The sequence below is a fragment of the Balaenoptera acutorostrata genome, chromosome 17, assembly GCF_949987535.1.
Source record: "Balaenoptera acutorostrata chromosome 17, mBalAcu1.1, whole genome shotgun sequence".
Classification (NCBI taxonomy): domain Eukaryota; kingdom Metazoa; phylum Chordata; class Mammalia; order Artiodactyla; family Balaenopteridae; genus Balaenoptera; species Balaenoptera acutorostrata.
Window position 1 is genome coordinate 42,114,186 of NC_080080.1, and position 25,128 is coordinate 42,139,313.

Sequence of the window (25,128 nt, forward strand, 5' to 3'; positions counted from 1 at the left end):
GTTAAATTAGCTAGGACTTTTTGGTTTTAAGTGCTAGAAACTAGCTTGATGTAGCTTTTAGTAATGCAAAAGAATTTGTAGCAGAGATAAATGGCTTTCAAGAAACCTAAGAGTCAGACTGTAGCTGGGCCTTAAGACTCGACTAGAGCTGGGATTTCCATCTTTTCTTTGTTTTGTGTTTCTAATTTATATTCTGTTAACTAACTGTTATATCTCTATTTACCCCACATGTTTAATCTCTCTTTAACCAGCCAGTCTAAACTACCTGGCTGTGTCTCAGATCCAGATCCAGTTGTCTGGGAGAGAGATGCTGTTTGGCTTGCTGTGGTATCAGCTGCCCCTTGATACCATCAGCTTTGTCCAGGGAAGCAGGGATATGCAGCAAATACATGGTGATTAGGGATTTGGTGATCTGTTTTGAGAGTAAAGGAGTGGTGTTTTAAGCTGGGTGGAATTGCTAAAGATGTCTGCCACCTAGATATTTTGGCAAAATGCTACATTAGTTTTAGAAATTCAGAAGGAAAAATCTCAATTACGCAGGGACATATGGCAGCATTATGCAGTCCTTTAGTTAGGCTTTATTTTTCCTTTGAAAACAAAAAGAGATATTTAAGCTAATTGGCTCTTAATTTCTCCAATAAATGGAATGTAGTGTTAAAGTATTTATGTAAAATGACAGATTATCTGCCTTGTTCTTTTATAAGATAGTAAGGGTGAGCGTCATTCTACATGAGAGAGAGGACCATTCTAGTATCACAGGGGCTCTTTTACAAAATATAAATAATTGGGTTATTGAGTGATAACCTTTTTAGCTTAACCCCATTTCCATATTACCACAAAATCCTTTTTAGATTTATTGTATTTGACTGGCAAGTAGTAGTTAGATTTCATGCAGGCTTTGTTAATCAGATGACATTTTTATAGAGAAGGTGAGAGAATGAGGCTGGTTAATTTGATTTTTACCAGAAGACATCTGGTGGTTGTTCCAGAGTCAAGTCTCTATAGGCCCTTCCTTTTCAAATATGAGTGTATTGCTATGGCTAAATTGTTTTGAGCTAAAGAATGTCAAAAGAGGGCTGTTACTCGAGGAATACTGTGGAACCATTTCCTTTTCTTTCTTAGGCTGTAATTGCACATCTCTGTTTTACCACAGCCAGGTAATAGTAGTGTTAAAAAGTAAAACCAACAAGTTTTCTGTCTCTAGTCCTGTATTACTTCTAGTCCTGTATTAATAAATAGAGGAAAAAGCTGCACGTGTCATAATATGAAAACTCTTTGTTTTGGCAAAGCTGAGCACTTTATATGAACAAATTTTCCCTAAAAACATAATACAGAACTGGGGAAACTGTGTGACAGGTAAATACAGAGACGTGAAAGTGAAGGAATATGAAATTCGTGTTATAAAAAGAACATAGAATGTTCTTCCTGGAAATATTTGGTGTAGCTTGGCATTTATGGTACTAATTCTTAGTTAATTTAATAATTTTGGCCCATCAATTTATTTTTTCCATCTTAAAAATACTCTCTCATGAGGGCAAGCTTAATTTCTTTCCTCCTGAGAGAGGTATTTTTGGTTTGTTTTTTGAGGCATTTCTAATTTAATTTTGTGAGGAAAAAGATCTGTAGCAGAGTTAGTTGTAAAGCTGAACAGATATAATAGAAGACTTCACTTATGAAGTTTCTCCATAATTATTCTATTAGAAACTATAAAATGTTAGTAATTGTTGATAAGATATTGGGGCAGAAATTAATTTTGTTGAGGAAATCATTAATTTTTATTTTTTGCCACACTATTAAATGATTTTTTTGACAAACCAGATTGTTCTGCATTAAACAACAATGATGTAACAACTAAATATTATTCAAACTGATTTTCAGGGGATGATGGTTATGAACAAATTTCCAGTGATGAAGACGGAATTGCTGACTTGGAACGTGAAACATTTAAGTATCCAAACTTTGATGTCGAATACACTGCTGAAGACTTAGCTTCAGTTCCTCCTATGACGTATGATCCATATGACAGGGAGCTTGTACCACTTTTATACTTCAGCTGTCCATACAAGACTACTTTTGAAATTGAAATCAGTAGAATGAAGGATCAAGGTCCAGATAAAGAAAATTCAGGGGCAGTAGAAGCCTCAGTGAAGTTAACTGAACTGTTGGATTTGTATCAAGAAGATAGAGGTGCAAAATGGGTAACAGCTTTAGAAGAAATTCCAAGTTTAATAATAAAAGGATTAAGTTATTTGCAATTGAAAAACACAAAACAAGACGCCCTTGGCCAGTTGATAGACTGGACCATGCAAGCTTTAAATTTACAAGTAGCCCTTCGCCAACCCATTGCCTTAAATGTCCGACAGCTCAAAGCTGGGACCAAATTAGTATCCTCACTAGCAGAATGTGGGGCCCAAGGAGTCATGGGACTGCTGCAAGCAGGAGTGATCAGTGGATTATTTGAGCTCCTGTTTGCTGACCATGTCTCATCTTCCCTTAAGTTAAATGCATTTAAAGCTTTGGACAGTGTCATTAGTATGACAGAAGGAATGGAAGCATTTTTAAGAAGTAGGCAGAGTGAAAAAAGTGGCTATCAAAAACTGCTGGAGCTCATACTTTTAGATCAGACTGTGAGGGTTGTCACTGCTGGTTCAGCTATTCTTCAGAAATGCCATTTCTATGAAATTTTGTCAGAGATTAAAAGACTTGGTGACCATTTAGCAGAGAAGACTTCTTCTGTTCCTAACCACAGTGAACCTGATCATGATACAGATACTGGACTTGAGAGAACAAACCCAGAATATGAAAATGAGGTAGAGGCTTCATTGGATATGGATCTTTTGGAATCCTCAAATATAAGTGAAGGGGAAATAGAAAAGCTTATTAACCTCTTAGAGGAAGTTTTTCATTTAATGGAAACTGCACCTCATACAATGATCCAACCTCCTGTTAAGTCTTTCCCAACGATGGCACGTATTACTGGACCACCAGAGAGGGATGATCCGTACCCTGTTCTCTTTAGGTAAGACATTTTTGGCTTTGGGAAATATATTTTACCAGTCATTAGAGGCAATTTTATGTGGTTGGTTTTTTTTTTTACTCTGTCTGTAGGTCAAGGATACTTGATATTTTAAAATAAGTAGTAGTGGAACTGAGAAGTATGTTACTATGGGTGAGCTGTATTTAGTTAATACTTAAAGTTGTAATAGCAACTTAAGTTAAAGATAGTAATAATCAACAACAGTGCTTATATAAGCATGTCTGTGAGCAAGAATAAATGAGAAACCGCTGAGTGGCTTCTGGGAAGGTGGTACAAAGAGCATGGAACAGGAAGGAGAGAGCTTTTCAGTGTAAACCTCTTTGTACCTTATCACTGTAATACATTGTAGATTACCTGGTTAAAGATATATTAAAGGTTTAATTACCACTTGTTTCTGCCGTCTAACTCTCTAGTTATCTATTGGTACAGTTTTGCCATTATTAGGTACCCACAGTAGATTTTTAAAATTTTGTTTTAATTTTTGAGTTTCTTTTTTGGCATTTTGCCTGTAAATAATTTTTTAACTAAATGCAAAAATTGCATTTTTATTATTTTATTCCTTATTTCTGTGAGTATTTTTTGCCTTGCTTTGGAACATAGTGCATTAACAGAAAATCAGTACTTGTCCATTCTAAAATCTGTACCTATCCATTCCTATTTTTAGCTGAAAATATCAGATCTTGCCTTAGTTTGAGTTCTTACAGGAGTGTAAGATGGTAATTGCTAAAGCAAGGTCTGGTAGGAGATGAGGTCAAGAGTACAAAGTAGGAGTTTGGCTTTGAACAAGAGAAAGGAAACCTTATATGTATACAAATACAGATATCTTTGTAGTGTGGAGACAGTAGAGGAGACAAGGCACTTCTCACTGATCCTATTTTTGATAAAGTAGGAATTGAAGTCATGCACTGAGGATGACTGAGTGTCAGAAAAGGGTGATGCTCTCAAATAGTCATTGAGGGGAAACTAGTAATTAATGGCCTACTAAGTCTTGTTTTTCTCCCCATAATTGGAGGAGGTATGTTTGGGTATCAGACTTTAGGAAATAAAGGGCTTTGAATGCTGTGCACTAAGGAATTTGGATTTTTTTTTTTTAAATTTATTTGTTTTGGCTGCACTGTGTAGATTGTGGGATCTTAGTTCCCTGACCAGGGATCAAACCCGGGCCCCTGGCAGTGAGAGCACCGAGTCCTAATCACTGGACTGCCAGGGAATTCCCAGGGATTTTGTTTTTAGAATGTGGGAAGATCTCGAATATTTTGGAGTAGCAGATCTGGTATGATCAAAGTAGTGTTCTAAGATTATATTATAGTTACAAGATATATTGCAGTGGAAGAGAAATTGGAGTTATTAGGTAGATAAGCCTGTCTGAAGATTCTAGGTGGTAGGTGTTGTGCTAAGTACTTGGCCTGATATAGTGGCATTTACAGAAAATGGGAAGACAAATATTGTGCTAATATTGAGAGTTTGTGAAAAAGCATTACTAGGACTTGGCAACTGAACCTAGTAAGAGAAAGTAAGAAGGAGCTTTGATGTTTCTAGCCAAGGTAACTATTGGAACTGTGGTTTTATGGACAGAAACTGGTAAATTAGGAGGGAGAGTGAATTTTGAAAGGAGAAATAATTACATTTTGGAAGGATTAGTTTGAAGTGACAGCAAGGCTCTAATGTCCCATGTTGGGGTCTTCAAGATAACCCCCGAGATTTGCTAGATGGAGTCACAGGACTGTGTTGTAATCACGACCACGATTTATTATATCAAAAGGATACAAAACACGATCAGCAAAGGGAAGGGGTACATGAGACGAAGCCTGGGGAAACGAGTCATAAACTTCCAGAGTCCTTTCTTCATTTAGGCACACAGGACCCGCTTAAGTCCCCCAGCAACAAATTGTGACACGTGTGAAATGTTACGTACTGAGGAAGCTCATTGGAATCTCAGCATCCAAGCTTATTATTGGGGGATAGCCATGTAGGCACCCAGTACCTAGCATGTATCAGAATTCCAGACTCCCAGAAGGAAAGCAGGTGTTCAGCGTAAACCATATTATTTGCATAAACAGTTTAGGTGCAGTGAGTATTCTTTCCAGTTGGTGGGCGGAAACCCTCCCAAAATCCAAGTCCCCAGAGGCCAGCCAAGGGCCAACCTTGCCAGCAGGCCTTTCTAAGAATAAACATTCTGAGGCCTGCCATGTTAACTATTTTCTGAACGTTCCATGAGGTGCTTAAGGATGCTCTTAGAGCATAATAATGTTTACTTTTGTGGTAAGAAGTTAGTGGAGGTGTTTTTATCATGATACAGAAGCCTGAGTTTAGGCAGAAGTATGATTGAAGAGGCAATTTTATGCTATGTGATTACAACTATATGACATTCTGGAAAAGGCACAACTGTGGAGACAGTGATTGCCAGGGATTGGGAGGGAGGGAGGGATGAATAGATGGAGCACAGAGTATTTTTTTTTTTTTTTTTTTTAATGAGGATCTTGAATCAGATGCGTATGTTTTTGATTGATTGATTGATTGATTTTGGCTGTGTTGGGTCTTCGTTTCTGTGCGAGGGCTTTCTCCAGTTGTGGCAAGCGGGGGCCACTCTTCATCGCGATGCGCGGGCCTCTCACCGCCGCGGCCTCTCTCGCCGCGGAGCACAGGCTCCAGACGCGCAGGCTCAGCAGTTGTGGCTCACGGGCCCAGCCGCTCCGCGGCATGTGGGATCTTCCCAGGCCAGGGCTCGAACCCGTGTCCCCTGCATTAGCAGGCAGACTCTCAACCACTGCGCCACCAGGGAAGCCCAGCACAGAGTATTTTTAGGACAGTGAAAGTACTCTATCAGTAGCAGTTGGGTCTATTTAGGGGTGTTAGGTAAATTCAGACTTTTTCTACTAAAACTACGTGTACTAAAAACTGGTTCTTGGATTTGATTAAAGAGTCTATTGTATTAAATACTGAATATTGATAATTTGAGGTTTTTTTCCCCTAGAGGTACTAATTCAGATATACTACCTATAGTAAATCTGAATATACTATAAGTTTTTTATAGTATATGTACTATATTCTCCCTAGATATACTAATTCAGATATACTGATATGCCATGGGTCGAGTAGGACCATGGTTAAAAGGAAGGAGCATTTGATAAGTGGCCTGGAAGGAAGTCCCAGATCTTAAAGTCGTGGTTGATTCTGGAAAGAGAAAACTTGTCACAGTTACTTATTAAACATCCTTTGAATGCTAGGAAAAAGCCTTACAGAACTTTCACTTCTGTTTGGCCTAGTGTATAGAAGACTTGCTACTTACAGTACTATTTTAGTTAAAGCAGTATATTGCTGAAGATAAGGATTATTGCCATTAAATTTTTTACCTCTCTCCTGTCTAATGAATACTGAATAAATGAAGAATGTTTTACACTGACTTAACATATATTTTATTACTTCTTCTACAGGTATCTTCACAGTCATCACTTTTTGGAGTTGGTTACCTTGCTTTTGTCAATTCCAGTAACAAGTGCACACCCTGGTGTGCTGCAAGCCACAAAAGATGTTTTAAAGTTTCTTGCACAGTCACAAAAGGGTCTTCTTTTTTTTATGTCAGAATATGAAGCAACAAATTTGTTGATCCGAGCTCTGTGTCACCTTTATGATCAAGATGAAGAAGACGGTCTCCAGTCTGATGGTGTTATTGATGATGCATTTGCCTTGTGGCTACAGGACTCAACACAAACTTTGCAGTGTATTACAGAACTGTTCAGCCATTTTCAGCGTTGTACAGCCAGTGAAGAAACTGACCATTCAGATCTCTTGGGAACTCTTCACAATCTTTACTTGATTACTTTTAATCCTGTGGGAAGATCAGCTGTTGGCCATGTTTTCAGTCTTGAGAAAAATCTCCAAAGTCTTATTACTCTAATGGAGTACTATTCCAAAGAAGCCTTAGGGTAATTTTATGCTTAATCCTTAAATTTTCTATTTTATTGGAAAACTACATCACTAATGGGGTAGTTTCTTGAAAGAATGTGTTTTGAAAATAAAAACTGTAATTTTTTGACATAACACATAACTTCTTAATTAAGGATTAGAATGATGAAATCTCTAAGATGTGGCTATAAAGAAATGAAATAGCAGCTTCTTCCAGTTTCCCCACGGTGTTAACAAAGATTGCAGCTGTAGTACTCCTGCTAATTTTTGTGGAGGGAAATCCTAAGGTACAGGAATATACGTATACCTTAAGAGTCATGAGGACTATCTTGCTGTCTTCTGCGCTCACCTTCTAAGCTATTCATGGTGCTCGGATTTCAGAAGTGTTTTGACTGGATGAGGGGGATTGAGAATGACAGTAGTTTTCAAGAACTTGCCCTATAGGGCAGAGGGTTTTAGTGTATGAGAAGAGAAACATGCTCTTCCTGGTTCATGCCATGCAAAGCAGTGGCATCCTTTGCATCGGGGTCTTGATATGACTCCTTGAGTGATGGATCTTTTGGGGGGACCTATAAAAGGCAAACAACAGTGACTTCTATGCCTAGCTGTATATTAACAGCTCTGTAGTGGAAGTCTGAATAATCATGGTGGTATCATGAATTGATGAATCATGGTTGATTCATCACACTTGTTCCTATTTATCCAGAGTGAACAACCATTTTAAAGGAGACCGATGAAGTGTACTTCCTAATCTTTCATTGCTAACGAAGTACACTTATTAATATTTCATTGTTCTGATCTTATTTCTTAATAGAATTTCACTTTCCATTTTGATGCATGCGCTTTGTTATTACATACTTTTAAGTAGTGGTGTCAGGTGAATTGAAGGTGAAACTTTAAAATGCGATTTCCCGTTTTCAGGAAGTCAGTCATGTTTCATTGTGAAATTCCTTGATCCCTTTAAAACCAAGTAGAAAAAAATGTTAAAAATTGTTCCTAAAAATTTATTTTCATTTCAAAAACTTTAAAACCTTATTTTGTTTCAGTGATTCCAAGTCTAAGAAGTCAGTAGCTTATAATTATGCATGCATACTTATTTTGGTGGTGGTTCAGTCTTCCAGTGATGTCCAAATGCTAGAACAGCATGCAGCATCTCTCTTGAAGCTTTGTAAAGCAGATGAAAATAATGCTAAATTGCAAGGTATGGTACTTGAAGTTATTTTAAGCATTTATGATATGTGAAGAAAAAAAGCCTTTGAATGTCTGTTGTTAGTACTTTATCATGTTTTGATTATATACCTGGTAATACCCTGTTTTTAACTTTCTGAAAGTTAAGATACCTTTTATGGAGGTATTTTATATGGTGTTCTTAAAAAGATTTTTAGGAAATTGTTCAAAGTACCTTTTTCTGAAAAGCCATGGAAATTTGTGGGTGGTTGAAGTTCCTAATCAAAGTAGAATTAAAGATGAACTCAGAAGTTCAGTTTTGTGTATAGTTTGCATGTGTGTGTGTTTTCTATATATGTATTTCTAAGTACAACACTGTTCTAAGTACAACTTAGAAATCCATTTTTATGGCAAACCTTATGTGGGCAGTCTTGAAAAGTTTAAGGTATTTAATTACAATTTTTTATTATTTTATTTTGGTTCTTGGCTTTCTGACCTTGCCAAGTAGAAAATTTGGTAACATTGAGTAAATGTTATGATAGCATGTGGCCTCTTTTCTTTCCTTCTTTTTTGTTTTGGCCGCACTGCATGGCATGCGGGATCTTGGTTCCCCAACCAGGGATTGAACCTGTGCCCCCTGCAGTGGAAGTGCAGAGTTTTAACCACTGGCCCTGGACCGCCAGGGAAGTCCCAGGCCTCTTTTCTTTTTAATCCTAAATTTTATGTGCGATACCACCAGTAAAAGTTGGGTACTGCACTCAACTTTCTATATTGAAAATAGATTTTTTTCCCCCGAAGTATGCCTTTATAAAAGGAGGGTATGCAGCGTCTTCAAAGGTATTATTAATGCTTTACTACGTTTTCTGTGTGATGGGTACACTAGTATTTGTTTTATTATTCCTTATATCTTTCATTTGAGCACTGTATAGTCTACATATATGAAAGAGTTAATTTAAAAATGCGTAGGAAAATACTCAGATGTAAACAGTTGTAATCCTCAGTATTGTAGTACCAAGGAAGGGTGACTACTATTTGCAGTTTCCGTCAGTCATTCCTATAAAGTGTCTAGAACTTATTACGTGAGAATGCTTTTCTAAAAACATTTTTGGTGATAAAGTATAGGTTTTATGGCATAGCTTCTAGGAGAGTTTTGAGTTTGGTTACAGTAAATGGTATATTTCATGTGTTTCTTTTATAAACAAAGCTTGCTGTTATTAGTTTTGGGGCGATAGTGATTACTTTTAACTTTATAAAGGCAAATTAGGAAATTGATAAAATTTAAAATTCATGATAAGGGAAAAGGCACTCAGCAAATGTCCCCCCATGGGTTTGATCCTGTTAGAAATGAATACATTTTGGGTATACTTTTTTGGGGGTGTGGGAATCAGTGGCAGCATTAGGTGAATAAACATTATGTTATTATATTGGTTTATGAATGGTCAATTTTATAATTCTTTTTTAATGTAAGTTGATTGCTGCAAAAATATTCGGTATAGTTAGATGGTTTAACCATGTAAACGTTTAAGTTTTCAGAAACCAAAAAACTAAGGGCGGTAACCTCTTTTTTTTATATATATATATATATTTTTTAACATCTTTATTGGAGTATAATTGCTTTACAATGGTGTGTTAGTTTCTACTTTATAACAAAGTGAATCAGTTATACATATACACATGTCCCCATATCTCTTCCCTCTTGCGTCTCCCTCCCTCCCACCCTCCCTATCCCACCCCTCTAGGTGGTCACAAAGCACCGAGCTGATCTCCCTGTGCTATGCGGCTGCTTCCCACTAGCTATCTGTTTTACGTTTGGTAGTGTATATATGTCCATGCCACTGTCTCACTTTGTCCCAGCTTACCCTTCCCCCTCCCTGTATCCTCAAGTCCATTCTCTAGTAGGTCTGTGTCTTTATTCCTGTCTTGCCCCTACGTTCTTCATGACCATTTTTTTTTTTTTTTAGATTCCATATATATGTGTTAGCATACGGTATTTGTTTTTCTCTTTCTGACTTACTTCACTCTGTATGACAGACTCTAGGTCCATCCACCTCACTACAAATAACTCAATTTCATTTCTTTTTATGGCTGAGTAATATTCCATTGTATATATGTGCCACATCTTCTTTATCTATTCATCTGTTGATGGACACTTAGGTTGCTTCCATGTCCTGGCTATTGTAAATAGAGCTGCAATGAACATTGTGGTACATGACTCTTTTTGAATTATGGTTTTCTCAGGGTATATGCCCAGTAGTGGGATTGCTGGGTCATATGGTAGTTCTATTTTTAGGTTTTTAAGGAACCTCCATATTGTTCTCTATAGTGGCTGTATCAGTTTACATTCCCACCAACAGTGCAAGAGAGTTCCCTTTTCTCCACACCCTCTCCAGCATTTATTGTTTGTAGACTTTTTGATGATGGCCATTCTGACTGGTGTGAGGTGATACCTCATTGTAGTTTTGATTTGCATTTCTCTACTGATTAGTGATGTTGAGCATCCTTTCATGTGTTTATTGGCAATCTGTATATCTTCTTTGGAGAAATGTCTGTTTAGGTCTTCTGCCCATTTTTGGATTGGGTTGTTTTATTTCTCAGCCATTATAGTAGGACATTACATTTCATTTTGAAGCTTGTTTAAATTATTAGACATAAGTTCATTCCTGTATAAAATTTAGTTTATTGAAATGAACATGGATCTGATAATCTAAAACCATGGTTTTTCTCAGGAAAAGAATACCTTTACCTCCCTTGTTTTAAAGGCTTTGTTATAAAGGCTTTTATTTTAAAATATTATATTATGAATTACTGTTTTTGTTTTTAAGAACTTGGCAAGTGGCTTGAACCTCTGAAAAACCTTAGATTTGAGATTAACTGCATCCCAAACCTAATTGAATATGTTAAACAGGTAAGTAAAACTTAAAAGTGCCTTGATTTTATAGAACTGTGTGGTAGTATTTAGTAATACTGTTTTAAATCACTTGTATAGGTAATGCAGTTAAGTGTACTTGATTGATTTACTAGTCTTGTGGGTATAGATTGGTACTGGGTATAGATGGGTATGTAATTGTGTGTATACATGAACACAGATGTACACAACCTTATTGCTTTCTATTACCAGCTTCTGTCCTACTTTTTTCCCTCTCAAATAGGAATAATATCACCTACCATTTTGATCACATTTACAAAGTGTTTTAAAGTTAAATGCTATGATAATGTAACATATAATTATAGTTAAGCTTTAGTGGAAAAGAATTTCCCTCAAAATTTGTACTTGAAAATTGGTAGAGTCAGTACCAGATAATTGCAATGGGGACTAGTTCTGTTAATTTGGTACGGTTAAATCTGCAATTGACATAATTAATGAGAGTTGAAAATCATATAATTCATAATATTACAGTTGAAAAATTCATATACACTTCAAGTAATTCATAATGAAAAAATTCATTAAAATCATTGCATTGTTAGTTTTGGAAGTTTGAAAAGTTTTCTTTGCTCCTTAGCTGATCCAATGTGTATCATAGGAAGAAGGGCTAAAAGTGCTCATAGATGCATAAAAAGTTTTAAACTAGAGGGGCAGAATGGATCTTGAATTATCTCCTTTTTCATTTAACAGATGAGCTATATGTGTTGTGTATGTGTGTGTGTGTCTGTGTGTGTAAACCACCTTGGTCTTGGAGCTACAGTGTGTTATTGAAGTAATGTACGTGTATTATCTAATCTGTTGCTGTCTTGACCCACCAACAAAGAGCTATTTGGGTTTTATCTGCTTCAGATTTTTCTTCACTAACTTGTCTCTCTTCTCTTTTTCCTCCATCTCCCCTAAGAGTACTTTTTCCTCCTATAATGCCATCATATTCTTCTGTTCTTTATGCCTCAGATGATATCTAGAGTTTTTCATTATGTTCGGTCTTTTATTTAGCAGAAGTACAGTAGTGTCCTGTAAATTTAGATGGTCAGGTATTTAGGGTACTTGTGCATGGTTAGGAGAATATATAAAGTATCCAATAAATATCAGATGGTTTCACTTAAAGTATTTAACCAATAAAAAGTTCAGTACTAGAAATTTGAATTACATGCTGTAATTAAGAGTTTTAATTTTTATGTAAATCCTTGTCCCATTAATTATGGTTATTATAAATGACTCTCATTCTAAGATGTACTAAAGACAGTTGATCTAAGACTGAAACTTCACTCTGTGGCTCCCTGCTGCCTTATGTAATTTGTGAATTATTGAAAGGCAGCAAGGAAGAAATTAGAGGAAAAGATAACCTAAGATGGGAAACATATGAGGAAAAGGATTTTCTTATTTTTAGGTTTCTCCTCTGAGGTTTAGAAGCTGAAATAGTAACATTTTAAAGTGCTATTTCTTTTAAGTTTTTTTAACCATCTGTATGCTGCTCCTTGGAAACTACAAAAATAAAGCAACTTAAACATAACTATTTGTTGCCAGGAAGCATAGCGTGGGCAGGTGCTAAGGACATAGGCAACTGTATTTCTTTTTCCTCTAGCCATGCCCCAAATGGCCATCATAACTAGATTCTTGTGGTATCTGCATTTTTTAAAATGTATGTTATGTAGTGTTAAAACATTCCGTCATGCTTCCTCAGTTTTCAAAGAGCTTTAGTACCCACAGGGCTTTGTAAAATCAGAGTCATTTCTTCCTTTTTGGGAAAGAGGATGTATAGTAAGAGTATCCAAAAAGGAGCTATTTTAAATTCTTAATCCAGAGAGTTTCATACATAATCTGTATGTAGCCTTTGTTTTAGCCAGTACTTTTTAATATACTTGTGTTTGCAATTACTCATTTTATGTTCAAAATGTCATATATGGTACAACATATGCCAAAGATTATATAACCTTTATAAACTTCATTAGCCTTATTCATGTTTTAAATTTAGTTAAGAAGTTTAAAATGATGTAAGCACTTAACTTGAAACTCATATTTTTAACTAATACCTTCTCTGGGCCTGATAGGTACCAAGAAATTAAACTTTCTGTTCATTTTTATTTTTGAAGAATATTGATAACTTGATGACCCCAGAAGGAGTTGGCCTTACAACTGCCTTGCGTGTTCTCTGTAATGTGGCATGTCCACCACCTCCTGTTGAAGGTAATGTGGCTACTATACTTAAAAACTACTGTTTTTTAGGCCTGGTATAAATATCATTTATTAAATAAAATATTCAAAATCTTAACCAATGATTAATATGTAAGTAATTAGAGTTTTTTTTTTTCTCCCTTATTTATATAAAGGTCAACAGAAAGACCTGAAATGGAATCTTGCTGTCATTCAGCTTTTTTCTGCTGAAGGAATGGACACCTTTATTCGGGTGCTGCAAAAATTGAACAGTATTCTGACTCAGCCTTGGAGACTCCATGTCAACATGGGGACTACCCTTCACAGAGTTACTACTATTTCAATGGCTCGCTGCACACTTACTCTTCTTAAAACTATGTTAACGGAACTCCTGAGAGGTGGATCCTTTGAGTTTAAGGACATGCGTGTCCCTTCAGCACTTGTGACTTTACACATGCTCCTGTGCTCTATCCCTCTCTCAGGTCGTTTGGATAGTGATGAACAGAAAATTCAGAATGATATCATTGATATATTACTGACTTTTACACAAGGAGTTAATGAAAAGCTCACAATCTCAGAAGAGACTCTGGCCAACAATACTTGGTCTTTAATGTTAAAAGAAGTTCTTTCTTCGATCTTGAAGGTTCCTGAAGGATTTTTTTCTGGACTCATACTCCTTTCAGAGCTGCTGCCTCTACCATTACCCATGCAAACAACTCAGGTATCACTTCCATATAACATGCATCTTATAAATGACTGCAATAACACTTTTTAAAAAGCCAGTGATTTTGTTTAAAAAACCCTCATCTCCTTCCCCTAAGAAAGACATAAGATAACTGGATGAGGGTGAGATAAAACTGAAGCAAGTTGGTCATTAAGGAAATATGGGAGTAACATTTTAAATAAATTTTTGTTAATGTGAATTTTATTATGCTGTTATGTATACTTGTACTTTTGTTATTTTTAAATCCTTTCCCCCCACCTTTATCATGTGTTAGAATTTGCCATTAACTAGGTTGCTTCACCAATGGACTCTGCTCTACTGACTGCTAACCTGAGAACAATAAGATTTTTTAGATGCATTGAATTCAAGCAAATGTTTAATTGTAAACAGAAAATTAAATGTTTTAAGCATGCAGTAAAGATGTTCTTTTCATAACAGTTCTTCCTGAACAGTTTTTGTGACTATAAATAAATATTTTAAAAAATCTATGTACACACACATTATACTTTTTTAACAGGTTATTGAGTCACATGATATATCAGTGGCACTCAACACCCGAAAATTGTGGAGCATGCACCTTCATGTTCAAGCAAAGTTGCTCCAAGAAATAGTTCGCTCTTTCTCTGGCACAACCTGCCAGCCCATTCAACATATGTTACGGCGTATTTGTGTTCAATTGTGTGACCTTGCCTCACCAACTGCACTTCTGATTATGAGAACTGTGTTGGATTTGATTGTAGAAGACTTGCAAAGGTATTTTCATTTTGCATTAAAAATTTTTTTCCTCAAGTTATTTTTGACACATTCATTTTTTTTTAACTTAGAATTTGGAAACCAGGGTTTAGTGTGCTCAGATAATATGTGTACATATAAATATACACATATACATATATACAGACACACAGACACATGAATATATATAGATTAATTTTAATTAGGAAACTATTTCATTATTTCATGTGCAAGATATCTTGAAGTGTTTCAAGATTTGGGGTGTTTGAAAGGTGAGCTATGAAGTACTCTGATTTAAGAAAATACATTATTAAAAACCTGAAAAAAAAAAAACAAAAAAAAAAACCTGAATTTACAAAATTTTATAGTAATTGTAAAATTCCAGAGAAGTTGTCATACCCAAGGAATGAAGTTTTTTTATATAAGATTTGTGTAAGTTGATATGTGTTGAAAAACAAATTATTAAATAATGCCTTAAAATCAAGAATTTTGTTTACTAAATGTGTTGATTTTATTTCAGCACTTCAGAAGATAAAGAAAAACAGTATACTAGCCAAACCACCAGGTTGCTTGCTCTTCTTGATGCTCTGGCTTCACACAAAGCTTGTAAATTAGCTATTTTGCATCTAATTAATGGAACTATTAAAGGTGATGAAAGATATGCAGAAATATTCCAGGATCTGTTGGCTTTGGTGCGGTCTCCTGGAGACAGTGTTATTCGCCAACAGTGTGTTGAATTTATCACATCCATTTTGCAGTCTCTCTGTGATCAGGTATTTATAGTTATTTTTATAAATTCTTTGTGTGTGTATGTGTTTTTTAAAAGCTTCTCTTGATGTAAATCTTGGCTGTTAACAAAGAGATCACATCTGTTTCATTACTCTTACTGTTGTTTAGGGAGATAAATTTGACCAGTGAACCAACAATAAAATGATTTGGTGCTATATAACTTTCTTTGACTTTGTACTTCACAGGTTTCTCTGAATAGCTCTTTTCATTTTCTTTATGAGACACTGTCTTTGGATATTTACTTTACGTGCCCTTGTATTCTTTGGGGTTGGTTATGTCTAGTATGTTCATTTTCCTTCTATAATTATATTATACACCAATTCACTCTTGAATATTGTAGTTTTGTGATTGGTCGAATTAATACCATGATTTCTTGTTTGGACAATTTTTTAAAAAATCTTTTTTGGCTGCACCCCACGGCATGTGGGATCTTAGTTCCCTGACCAGGGATCAAACCCGTGCCCCCTGCATTGGAATCATGGAGTCTTAACCACTGGACCGCCAGGGAAGTCCCTGGACAACTTTTGAAGGCGTCACAGGCTGCTACTACATTTTAGTGTGTTTCAGACTACTGTGCTATAAACATCTATAAAGATGTTGACTAAAAGTAGTAGTATTTCTTCCTGCTGTTTATATTATTGACTTCCAGTTTATAGTTCCATGAGTTAATGAGAATTGTTTTAACTTTTAGAGCCCATTGTTATTGCGATATTTGGAGATTTCTATGTCTAATGGCATTTTAGCTTGTCAAAATGCTCCTACTATCTAAATCAATCAAATGTGATTTTTCCAGGCAGAATATTTTTAATAGGATCCCATCATAGAAGATTACCTTTTTCTAGCTAACCAAAATCCAGTTTGGTTACATTTGACATTCAAGAAGGAACATTTTTGGTGTGACTTGTTTTCACAAAAAGGGGATCTGGTAGAAAATAGTTTTGGACCTGGTAAAAAGGCTTATTTTAAGTCTTTATACCTCAGAATGTGCAGTCAACTGGTGTTTGTTAATATAATTCACGGTGGGTTGTATGACTGTGATGAGTTACGCTTTAGCATCCTAGCTGCCCTGATCACTTAAACCTCATTCTTGGCTGGCTTCACCTTACTATATTTCCATTTTGTTCAAGCTTTGTTTTATAGTTCTAACCCAAGTTGAATACTTGTTTCCAGTGTGTTGAAGTGATTAAAGGTGGTAACACATACTTAAAAATGTTTCTGTAATGTCTGCTTTACTTCTATAAAAAGAGTAGTGTGAGTTTTTAGTTATTTTTAGGTAAACTTGCTGACATTGAAAAACTTGAATTTTAAACATATATGAAAACTACAGGAAAATATTGGAAGACTGTGCCTGAATGTTTTTTTTTTGCTCCATCCATTTCTTTTTGTGATGTTTTAAATTCAAATATGGATATATTTATTAAAATGTATTTCTCTGATGCTTTCTTTATAAATTTAAAAATATTCAAATGAATGAATAATACAGTAATTTAAAATATTTTAGTACCAAAAGTACTAACCTAACCATCTGAAGATAGAAATTACACTCAGTGTAATCCAGAAGGAAAAATTTTTCAAAGAGATGTTCTTTTAAAATAAGAATACTGTGAGTCAGGTGCAGTTGCCAAGTGGTAAGGCATCGGTCTCATAAAGTAAAAATACTGTGAAACAACATATTTGTCTTTATTTCTTTAGGTGTGTATCCTTGTATTAACCTTTATAGAAGGACAAAACAACTCCTTTGTTCTTAATGTGTTTGAATCTATGTTTGGGATGGGACAGTAACCATAGTATTTTGATAATTACTAATTGCTGTGTATTTCAGAAATAAAAACGCTAAGTGATAGTGACAATCATTTAAAAAAATTGTTTTTTCCCAACTCCCCTCCTCCCTCACAGGACATTGCACTAATTTTGCCAAACTCTTCTGAAGGTTCTATTTCTGAACTGGAGCAGCTCTCCAATTCTCTACCAAACAAAGAATTGATGGCCTCAATCTGTGACTGTCTCCTGGCTGTGCTAGCTAACTCTGAGAGTAGTTACAACTGTTTACTGACATGTGTCAGAACAATGATGTTTCTTGCAGAGCATGATTATGGATTATTTCACTTAAAAAGGTAATGCTTTATCTAATTTTATATACTCTTGTATTTAAATCCCCCCATATTAATTAATTCATAGCTGTTGTAGAAGGTTGAAGGTATGATTTCTTTCATGTGCAGAAATTTCGTATTTATGGAAAAGATTCATTAGCAATGAAAAGTGCTAGTAATAAAATCTTTAGGATTAAAAATATAAATTGAATAGATAGACATATTAATGTGGGCATCTTGCAGTATTTAACAAGGAAATCTTATTGTTCCAGGGTCATTAATTCATGCTCTAAGATATTTGTTTTGTTGGTATATTCACTTGTAGTTCTTCAAAGATGACGGTAGTGTGATATTATGGACCCTAAAGCCGAAAGTGCTGATTCTGTGTTTTTTATTCTCTAGAGGAATGGCTGAGATGAAATTTGTTTGAAATGATGTAAATCTCATGCTGCTCAGTCTCTCCAGTGTAATTTCTGCTCCCGTCTCTCTGTCCATGCCCTCATCTTTTTCTTCACTAGGGAGATAGCTGGCTACTACATAGTTTTCCTTGGAATTTGTGGAAGTATGTAGAATTATGAGATAGAAAGGATTAGGAAACATGTATTTGTACCTCTCATTAATTCTTATAACATTGGTTGAAAACTTATGTTCCAGCTACTGTGCTTGGTGCTGGCTGCTACCTTTTCCACCTGCTTAGTCTGTCTGTTCTCCTGTATTCTCTCTCAGTTGATGGCGTCTGCTGAACATCCAAGTTCTCCCCCCCACCACCTCCCAGTCTCTCACCAAAAAGTCTTTAAATTTTACTTCTTGAATGTCCTTATTGCCTGGATATTTACTCTATATCCTTTACGACTCATACATTACACATACAAGAAAACCAAAAAGCTTTCCTTGATTCCTCCATTCCTAGCTGGGTTAGGTGCTCTCACAAATACCCTTTGCATACCTCTGCCATAGCATGATATGTGATGTCGTTGGCTCTGCTAGATTCATGTAAGTCATCATAACCTATTCCCTTTTCTTTCTTTAGCTCTGATCTTTCTGCTAAGCTCCAAGTAACCCATGTATCTGTTTGACATCTCTACTTGGCTATCTAATGGGCATCCAAACTGAACCTAAAGCAGAGCTCTTGATATTCTTGCTTCAAACATGTGTCTGTCCTGCTTGTCCTGGTAAATGTTAAACTTCAAGATTCTTGATTCTTCTCTTTTCCTCACTCCCTACATCCAGTCCATCAGTAAGTCCGGTTCATTATGTTTCCAAAATACCTCCTGAATCTGATGACCCTTCTCCACCTCCATAGTTACCACCCCTATCCAGTCCACTCTTTTCTTTCATGACCCATTGCAGTAGTCTCCAATCTTCTCTTCTTACTTCAACTATTGTCCCCCTAAAATACATTTTCTTAGCACTCAGACTGATCTTTTTAAACTTAAAACAATATACGTGTCATTGTTTTGCTTAAATCCTTCTTAGGGCTTCCTGTTGGCACTGCAAATAAAATTCAAACTCTATAATGATCTTTAAGCCTCTATACAGTCTGACCCTTGCTTATCTCTTTGACTTATCTCATAGCTCTTTTATCCTCAGTTTTGCTCCCTTTCAGGCTCGTTCCTACCTCCAGACTTTTTTTTTTTCCTAAATGCTTTTCCCCTAGATTCTTCTAGGACTTATTTCCTCACTTCACTCAGGTATCTGTATCAATATATTTCCTGTCTAAATGCCTGTCTAAAATAGCCTATCCTTTGTGTCCCCATTCCTTATTCCCCTTATATTTTTCACTGTATTTATACTGTTTGACATTACATTACGTAGACTTACTGCTTATTTGGTTGTCTCCCTCACTAGAATATAAGCTGCACAAGGACAGGGACTGTTTTCTTGACTGTACTCCCACCAGCACCTAGAACCTGGTTCATAGTAGACATTATGAAGGAATACAAGTCATTTAGTCCACAAATATTTATTGAATGCCCTCTTCTCTGGGCCAGACACTGTTCTAGGTGCTGGGGATTTAATTAAAAAGAAAAAAAAATCCCTGTCTTCTTGATGCTTTCATTCTATTAGAGGTAGACAGATGCTAAACCTGTAAATAAATACATAGTATGTTACAGAAAAACATAAAGTAGGGCAGAGGGATAGTGAGTGCCAAAGTGAGGGTGAGAGTTGTCATTTGAAGTATGGGGAGGTGATCAGGGAAGTCCTCACAGAGAAGGTAGCCCTTGAACAAAGAACTGAGGGAGGTGAGTGAAACATGTTAGTATCCTGGGGGAGAGCAATTGCAAATAGCATGCCTAACTTGTCTGAGAAAAGGCCTTGAGGCCATGGTGGTTGCTCCTAAAGTGAGTAAGCAAGGAGAAAAATGATAGGGCCTAGGGTCAGAGAAGTAATGGGTGGGTGTGGGGAGGGCAGATCATCAAGGGCCTCTAGAGTTATTTATAAGGGCCATTGTAAGGTTTTGAGCAGAGGTGTAGTATGATCTGGCTTTTTAAATAAACAGATCACTATATACTTTTCATCTAGTCCTGAAGAAGGCCCCACTCAAGAAAAAAAATTTTTTGAGATAATTTTAGACGTTAAGAAGAATTACAAAAATAATAGTACAGAGTTCAGATATACCCTTCATCCAACTTACCCTTATGTTTATGTCTTATATAACCATTGAATATTTACCAAAACTAAGAAACTAAGCTTGGCATAATACTATTAACTAAAATACAGAATTTATTTAGGTTTTACCAGTTTTTCTAGTAATGTTCTTTTTCTGTTTCAGGATCCAAGATAGGATCCTACATTGCTTTTAGTTTTAATGTATCCTTTGTCTCCTGTATCCTCATTTTTCATGACCTTGACATTTTTGGAGAGCGCTTGTAGAATGTCCCTCAATTTAGTTTTGTCTGATGTTTTCTCATTATTAGATTGAGATTATGCTTTATTGAGAAGGATACTACAGAGGCAATGTACCTTTCTGAGTACATCATATCAGGAAATACGTCATGTATTAGTGACGATATTAACCTCGATCACTTGACTGAGGTGCTGTCTGCCAGGATTCTGCACAGTAAACTTACTAATTTTCTGTTTTTAAGTACTAAACATTTTGAAGAATATACTTTGAGACTATGTAAATGTCCTATATCTACTTAAAACTTTCGTCCACTCATTTTACTATCCATCAGTGAATCTTGGCATGTGGCAGTTATTACTGTGGTGTTCTAATAGTGATTTCCTATTTTTCTCATTTAATTGTCCTTCTGTAAGAAAGAATTCATCACTTTTCCCTCATTTATTTACTTATTTGGGTATGTCAATATGGATTCGTGGACTATTTTTTCTTGTATAATTGAACACTATTGTTATTTTATTTTGTTGTTCAACTTAATGTTACTGATTTTGGTTCTTCTCGTTGGCTAGAGCTGGGAAATATATATGTGTCCTAAATCATGTGTATACACAAATCTACGTTTAGTTTTTCATCTACTTATTTTATGTATGTACTTTTAAAAAATATCTTTCCATTTATCTATCTATCTATCTGTCTGTCTGTCTGTCTGTCTGTCTGTCTTTCTGCCTGCCTGCCTGCCTGCCTGCCTGCGCTGGGTCTTAGTTGCAGCATCTTTAGTTGCGGGATCTTTAGTTGCGGCATGTGGAATCTTTTAGTTGAGGCATGTGGAGTCTAGTTGTGGGATTCGGGGTCTTTAGTTGCGGCATGTGAACTCTTAGTTGCAGTGTGTGGGATCTAGTTCCCTGACCAGGGATCGAACCTGGGCCCCCTGCATTGGGAGCGTGGAATCTTAGCCACTGGACCACCAGGGAAGTCCCTGTATGTATGTATTTTTTAAAATGAGTCCATACAGATACTTTGATTCTAATACAGTATCAGAAGGTTGATTCTAGCTTTCCCCCTTTCTTTGTAACCTCACCCATGTTTTATGATATACAGTTCTGTGGATTTTGACAAATGTGTAGAGTCATGTGTCTAGCATCTCATTTCCATGCAGAGCTATCTCCGTCACCCCAGCAGTCCAGTGTGCTACCCTTTTATAGACAACTTCTCTGTAAGTTGACCAACAAAATGCCAGATTTTGGTATTGCTAGTTTTTTTTTTTTTATTGTAGACATTCTAAAAGGTGTGTAGTGGACCCCAGTTTTTTTTTTTTTTTTTTTTTTAAAGAAATTCACGTTCTTTTATTTATTTATTTATGACTGTGTTGAGTCTTCGTTTCTGTGCGAGGGCTTATCTCCAGTTGCGGCGAGTGGGGACCACTCTTCATCGCGGTGTGCGGGCCTCTCACTGTCGCGGCCTCTCTTGTTGCGGAGCACAGGCTCCAGACGCGCAGGCTCAGTAATTGTGGCTCACGGGCCCAGTTGCTCCGTGGCATGTGGGATCTTCCCAGACTGGGGCTCGAACCCGTGTCCCCTGCATTGGCAGGCAGATTCTCAACCACTGCGCCACCAGGGAAGCCCCTGGACCCCAGTTTTTGATAGACCGTCTAAGTAAGGTTCACTTTCTTAAGGTTATAAGTAGAGGCTAGTAATTGGTGTAGTCCAATTTTGAACCTTTGCCTTTTCCATTAATTGTATTATCTCTGTATTTAATCTCATTCCTGTTGGTTGTGCCTTGTCCATTTCATTATTTTATAAAGTTCTCAAGAGCATGAGTCTTCTTTCTCTCTTTTGTATTGCTTTACCCAAGTCTTGAAATTTTCTTTTGATCAACTATGAACTGTGTAAATGCAGAGGATAATTTTAGCAGGACTGTATATTGTCATGATTTTGAATACATATCATGATTGTTTCTTATGCTGAAATCTCTTTATATCAGGGGTTGGTAAATTGTGGGCCACAGGCCAAATCCAGCCTTTCTTGGAACATAGCCAGTATTTATGTGTTGTCTGCAGCTGCTTTCCCACTACATCAGCAGTTGAGTAGTTGTGACTGAGACTGATGTTTTGTGTAGAGAGAAACAGATTGAGTTGTGTATAACCCCGTAAAGCCTAGAATATTTATCATCAGGCTCTTTACATAGAAAGTTTGCTGACGCCTACTCTGTACCCTTGATTTCTTTCTGTCAGATTACAATGTCATAAAGATAATTATTCTTTGTAGTTACATAAGTTAGGTTTTCTGGTCAGGCTTTTGAGACAGCTATAACCTCACGTTAGAGAAATCCTCAGGTTATAAAAAGTGTAAAAAAGGGAACCTGCAAGTTTATTTTGCTAAGTTTTATAGCTTTATTATTGGGGGAAATTTTTTCTTTCAGTGCTTTTGAAGTTTATCTTTTTTAAAAGGAGATATCAACTATAAAAAATGCTTTGTTAAATGGTTTGTGTGACAGATACACCAAAGTACTTTTTTACATTCTTGAAATGTAAAATTTTAATTTTACTAAATTTTAGGCTGTCTGAACTGATATAGTTCATTTTTTAAAAATTAATTAATTTATTGTTTATTTTTGGCTGCATTGGGTCTTTGTTGCTGTGCGTGGACTTTCTCTAGTTGCGGCAAATGGTGGCTACTCTGTTGCAGTGCACGAGCTTCTCATTGTGGTGGCTTCTCTTGTTGCGGAGCACGGGCTCTAGGTGTGCGGGCTTCAGTAGTTGTGGCACACGGGCTCAGTAGTTGTGGCTCGCGGGCTCTAGAGCGCAGACTCAGTAGTTGTGGCACACGAGCTCAGCTGCTCGATGGCATGTGGGATCTTCCCAGACGAGGGCTCGAACCCGCATTCCCTGCACTGGCAGGTGGATTCTTAACCACTGTGCCACCAGGGAAGTCCCGAGATAGTTCATTTCTTATACTAGATTTATATGCTCAAATTTTAAGAAATTGCCTATTTTCTTTATTTACAGTGCTTTAAGGAAAAACAGTAACGCTCTGCATAGTTTACTGAAACGAGTGGTCAGCACATTTAGTAAAGACACAGGTGAACTTGCATCTTCATTTTTGGAATTTATGAGACAAATTCTTAATTCTGATACGATGGTAAGTATATATATGTATTTGGTATTTCTTATAAACTTTTACATATGTTAAAAAAATCGCTTGGGTTCAAAAATATCTTGGAATAACGTTTTTTGGAACTTGGAACTAACAGTACTGTTTTTTTCTATGTCCTCACCCCACTATAAGTACGGGGTTTTGATTTATCAAAAAAGTAGATGTTTAAGAGTAAAATTTATTGAACTCTAATTTATTAGGCATCATTATTTGTGAATACTCTATGATTTGCATTTTCTTAAAAGAGTGAAAAATACTACCTATAGTGCATTTATTTTTTTACCTAATTCTTTACATTGAGTTACCTTGCTAGGGTCACTCAGAATAGTCAAGTTTTATCAGTCTCTTAATCAAGTATTTACTTACTGTCACTTAATTGTACATTTACTGGCTCTGTTGTGGATGTTGTGATTTTTGGGGTGAATGTAAAGTTTATTATACTGGAGTATTTCGGATCCATCATAGATACGAATTAAAGATTATTTCCCCAGCTTTGAAATCTTATTGTTAAAATCTAATTAAAAATTTCTCTCATTAGTATTTATCAAAATTGTGGTATATGTTGTGGACACAATTCTAGAAGCCACTTAATAGGCCTGCCTTTAAAAAGTGTCAAATAAGTTTGGAAATGTCTCCCCAGATGGAGCTCAGCTGCACAGTAGTATATTAAAAGCTCTAAAAGGCCCTGGATGAATAGAAACTTGCTTTACTGCAATTTAATCCAGTTTTGTCCAAATGTATTGCCTGCAGAATACTTGTGCGTCTGTGTGTATGTGTATGTGTGTGTGTGTGGCTGTTAACATCCTATGGGTTTGATATTCTATCAACATTGATTTAAGAAATGCAGCTCATAATTAAGATTTCTGTTTAGAAAGAGTTATAGAGGACCTGTTTAGTACAGTATTACCAAAATAAATGTATGTGATGATTTCATAAGAAAAAATTAAATTTACTGTTTAGTATATTTCTCTTAGGCATACAATTTATATTGAGAATATTTCCTCCAGTAAGCCCTTCTTGGCTGCCTGTTGTGTTTGTAGTTATTGTTGTGCCAATTTTATTGGCAAATTATTGTTTGTTCTGTGTCATATGTAGTTTATTAAAGTGATTAAATTTACCAGATGCTTTGATTCTGAAAGATTGGTATACTTAACAGTAGGACTGTAGCTACTCTAAAGAGATTTTAGTGTCTTACTTGATGGAAGACCACTTATTAGTTTTACCAGATGCTAAGTGACATGTTGTTAATAAATCAGTTTGACGGATTTTTTTTTCTTTTCTTTTTTTTCATCCAACAAGAAGCCATAACTTTATTTTTTATTTTTATTTTTTTTAAAGGCTTTTCTTTTTTTTTTTTTTTAATTTTATTTATTTATGGCTGTGTTGGGTCTTCGTTTCTGTGCGAGGGCTTTCTCTAGTTGCGGCAAGTGGGGGCCACTCTTCATCGCGGTGCGCAGGCCTCTCACCATCGCGGCCTCTCTTGTTGCGGAGCACAGGCTCCAGACGCGCAGGCTCAGTAGTTGTGGCTCACGGGCCTAGTTGCTCCGCGGCATGTGGGATCTTTCCAGACCAGGGCTCGAACCTGTGTCCCCTGCATTGGCAGGCAGAT

General features: G+C 36.2%; 1 protein-coding gene across 2 annotated transcripts in view; it reads left to right on the forward strand.

Moving 5' to 3' along the window:
- The window catches only part of VIRMA (vir like m6A methyltransferase associated), a 60,724-nt gene that overhangs the window by 20,685 nt on the left and 14,911 nt on the right, over window positions 1-25,128 (forward strand). For both annotated transcript variants that reach the window (XM_007164924.3, XM_007164926.2), the window contains exons 8-17: window positions 1,879-3,019; window positions 6,472-6,963; window positions 7,990-8,144; window positions 10,933-11,015; window positions 13,127-13,220; window positions 13,364-13,908; window positions 14,429-14,664; window positions 15,164-15,416; window positions 17,329-17,546; window positions 23,372-23,504. In XM_007164924.3, the coding sequence (XP_007164986.2) occupies window positions 1,879-3,019; window positions 6,472-6,963; window positions 7,990-8,144; window positions 10,933-11,015; window positions 13,127-13,220; window positions 13,364-13,908; window positions 14,429-14,664; window positions 15,164-15,416; window positions 17,329-17,546; window positions 23,372-23,504 (3,350 nt within the window). The remainder of the gene's footprint in view (window positions 1-1,878; window positions 3,020-6,471; window positions 6,964-7,989; window positions 8,145-10,932; window positions 11,016-13,126; window positions 13,221-13,363; window positions 13,909-14,428; window positions 14,665-15,163; window positions 15,417-17,328; window positions 17,547-23,371; window positions 23,505-25,128) is intronic.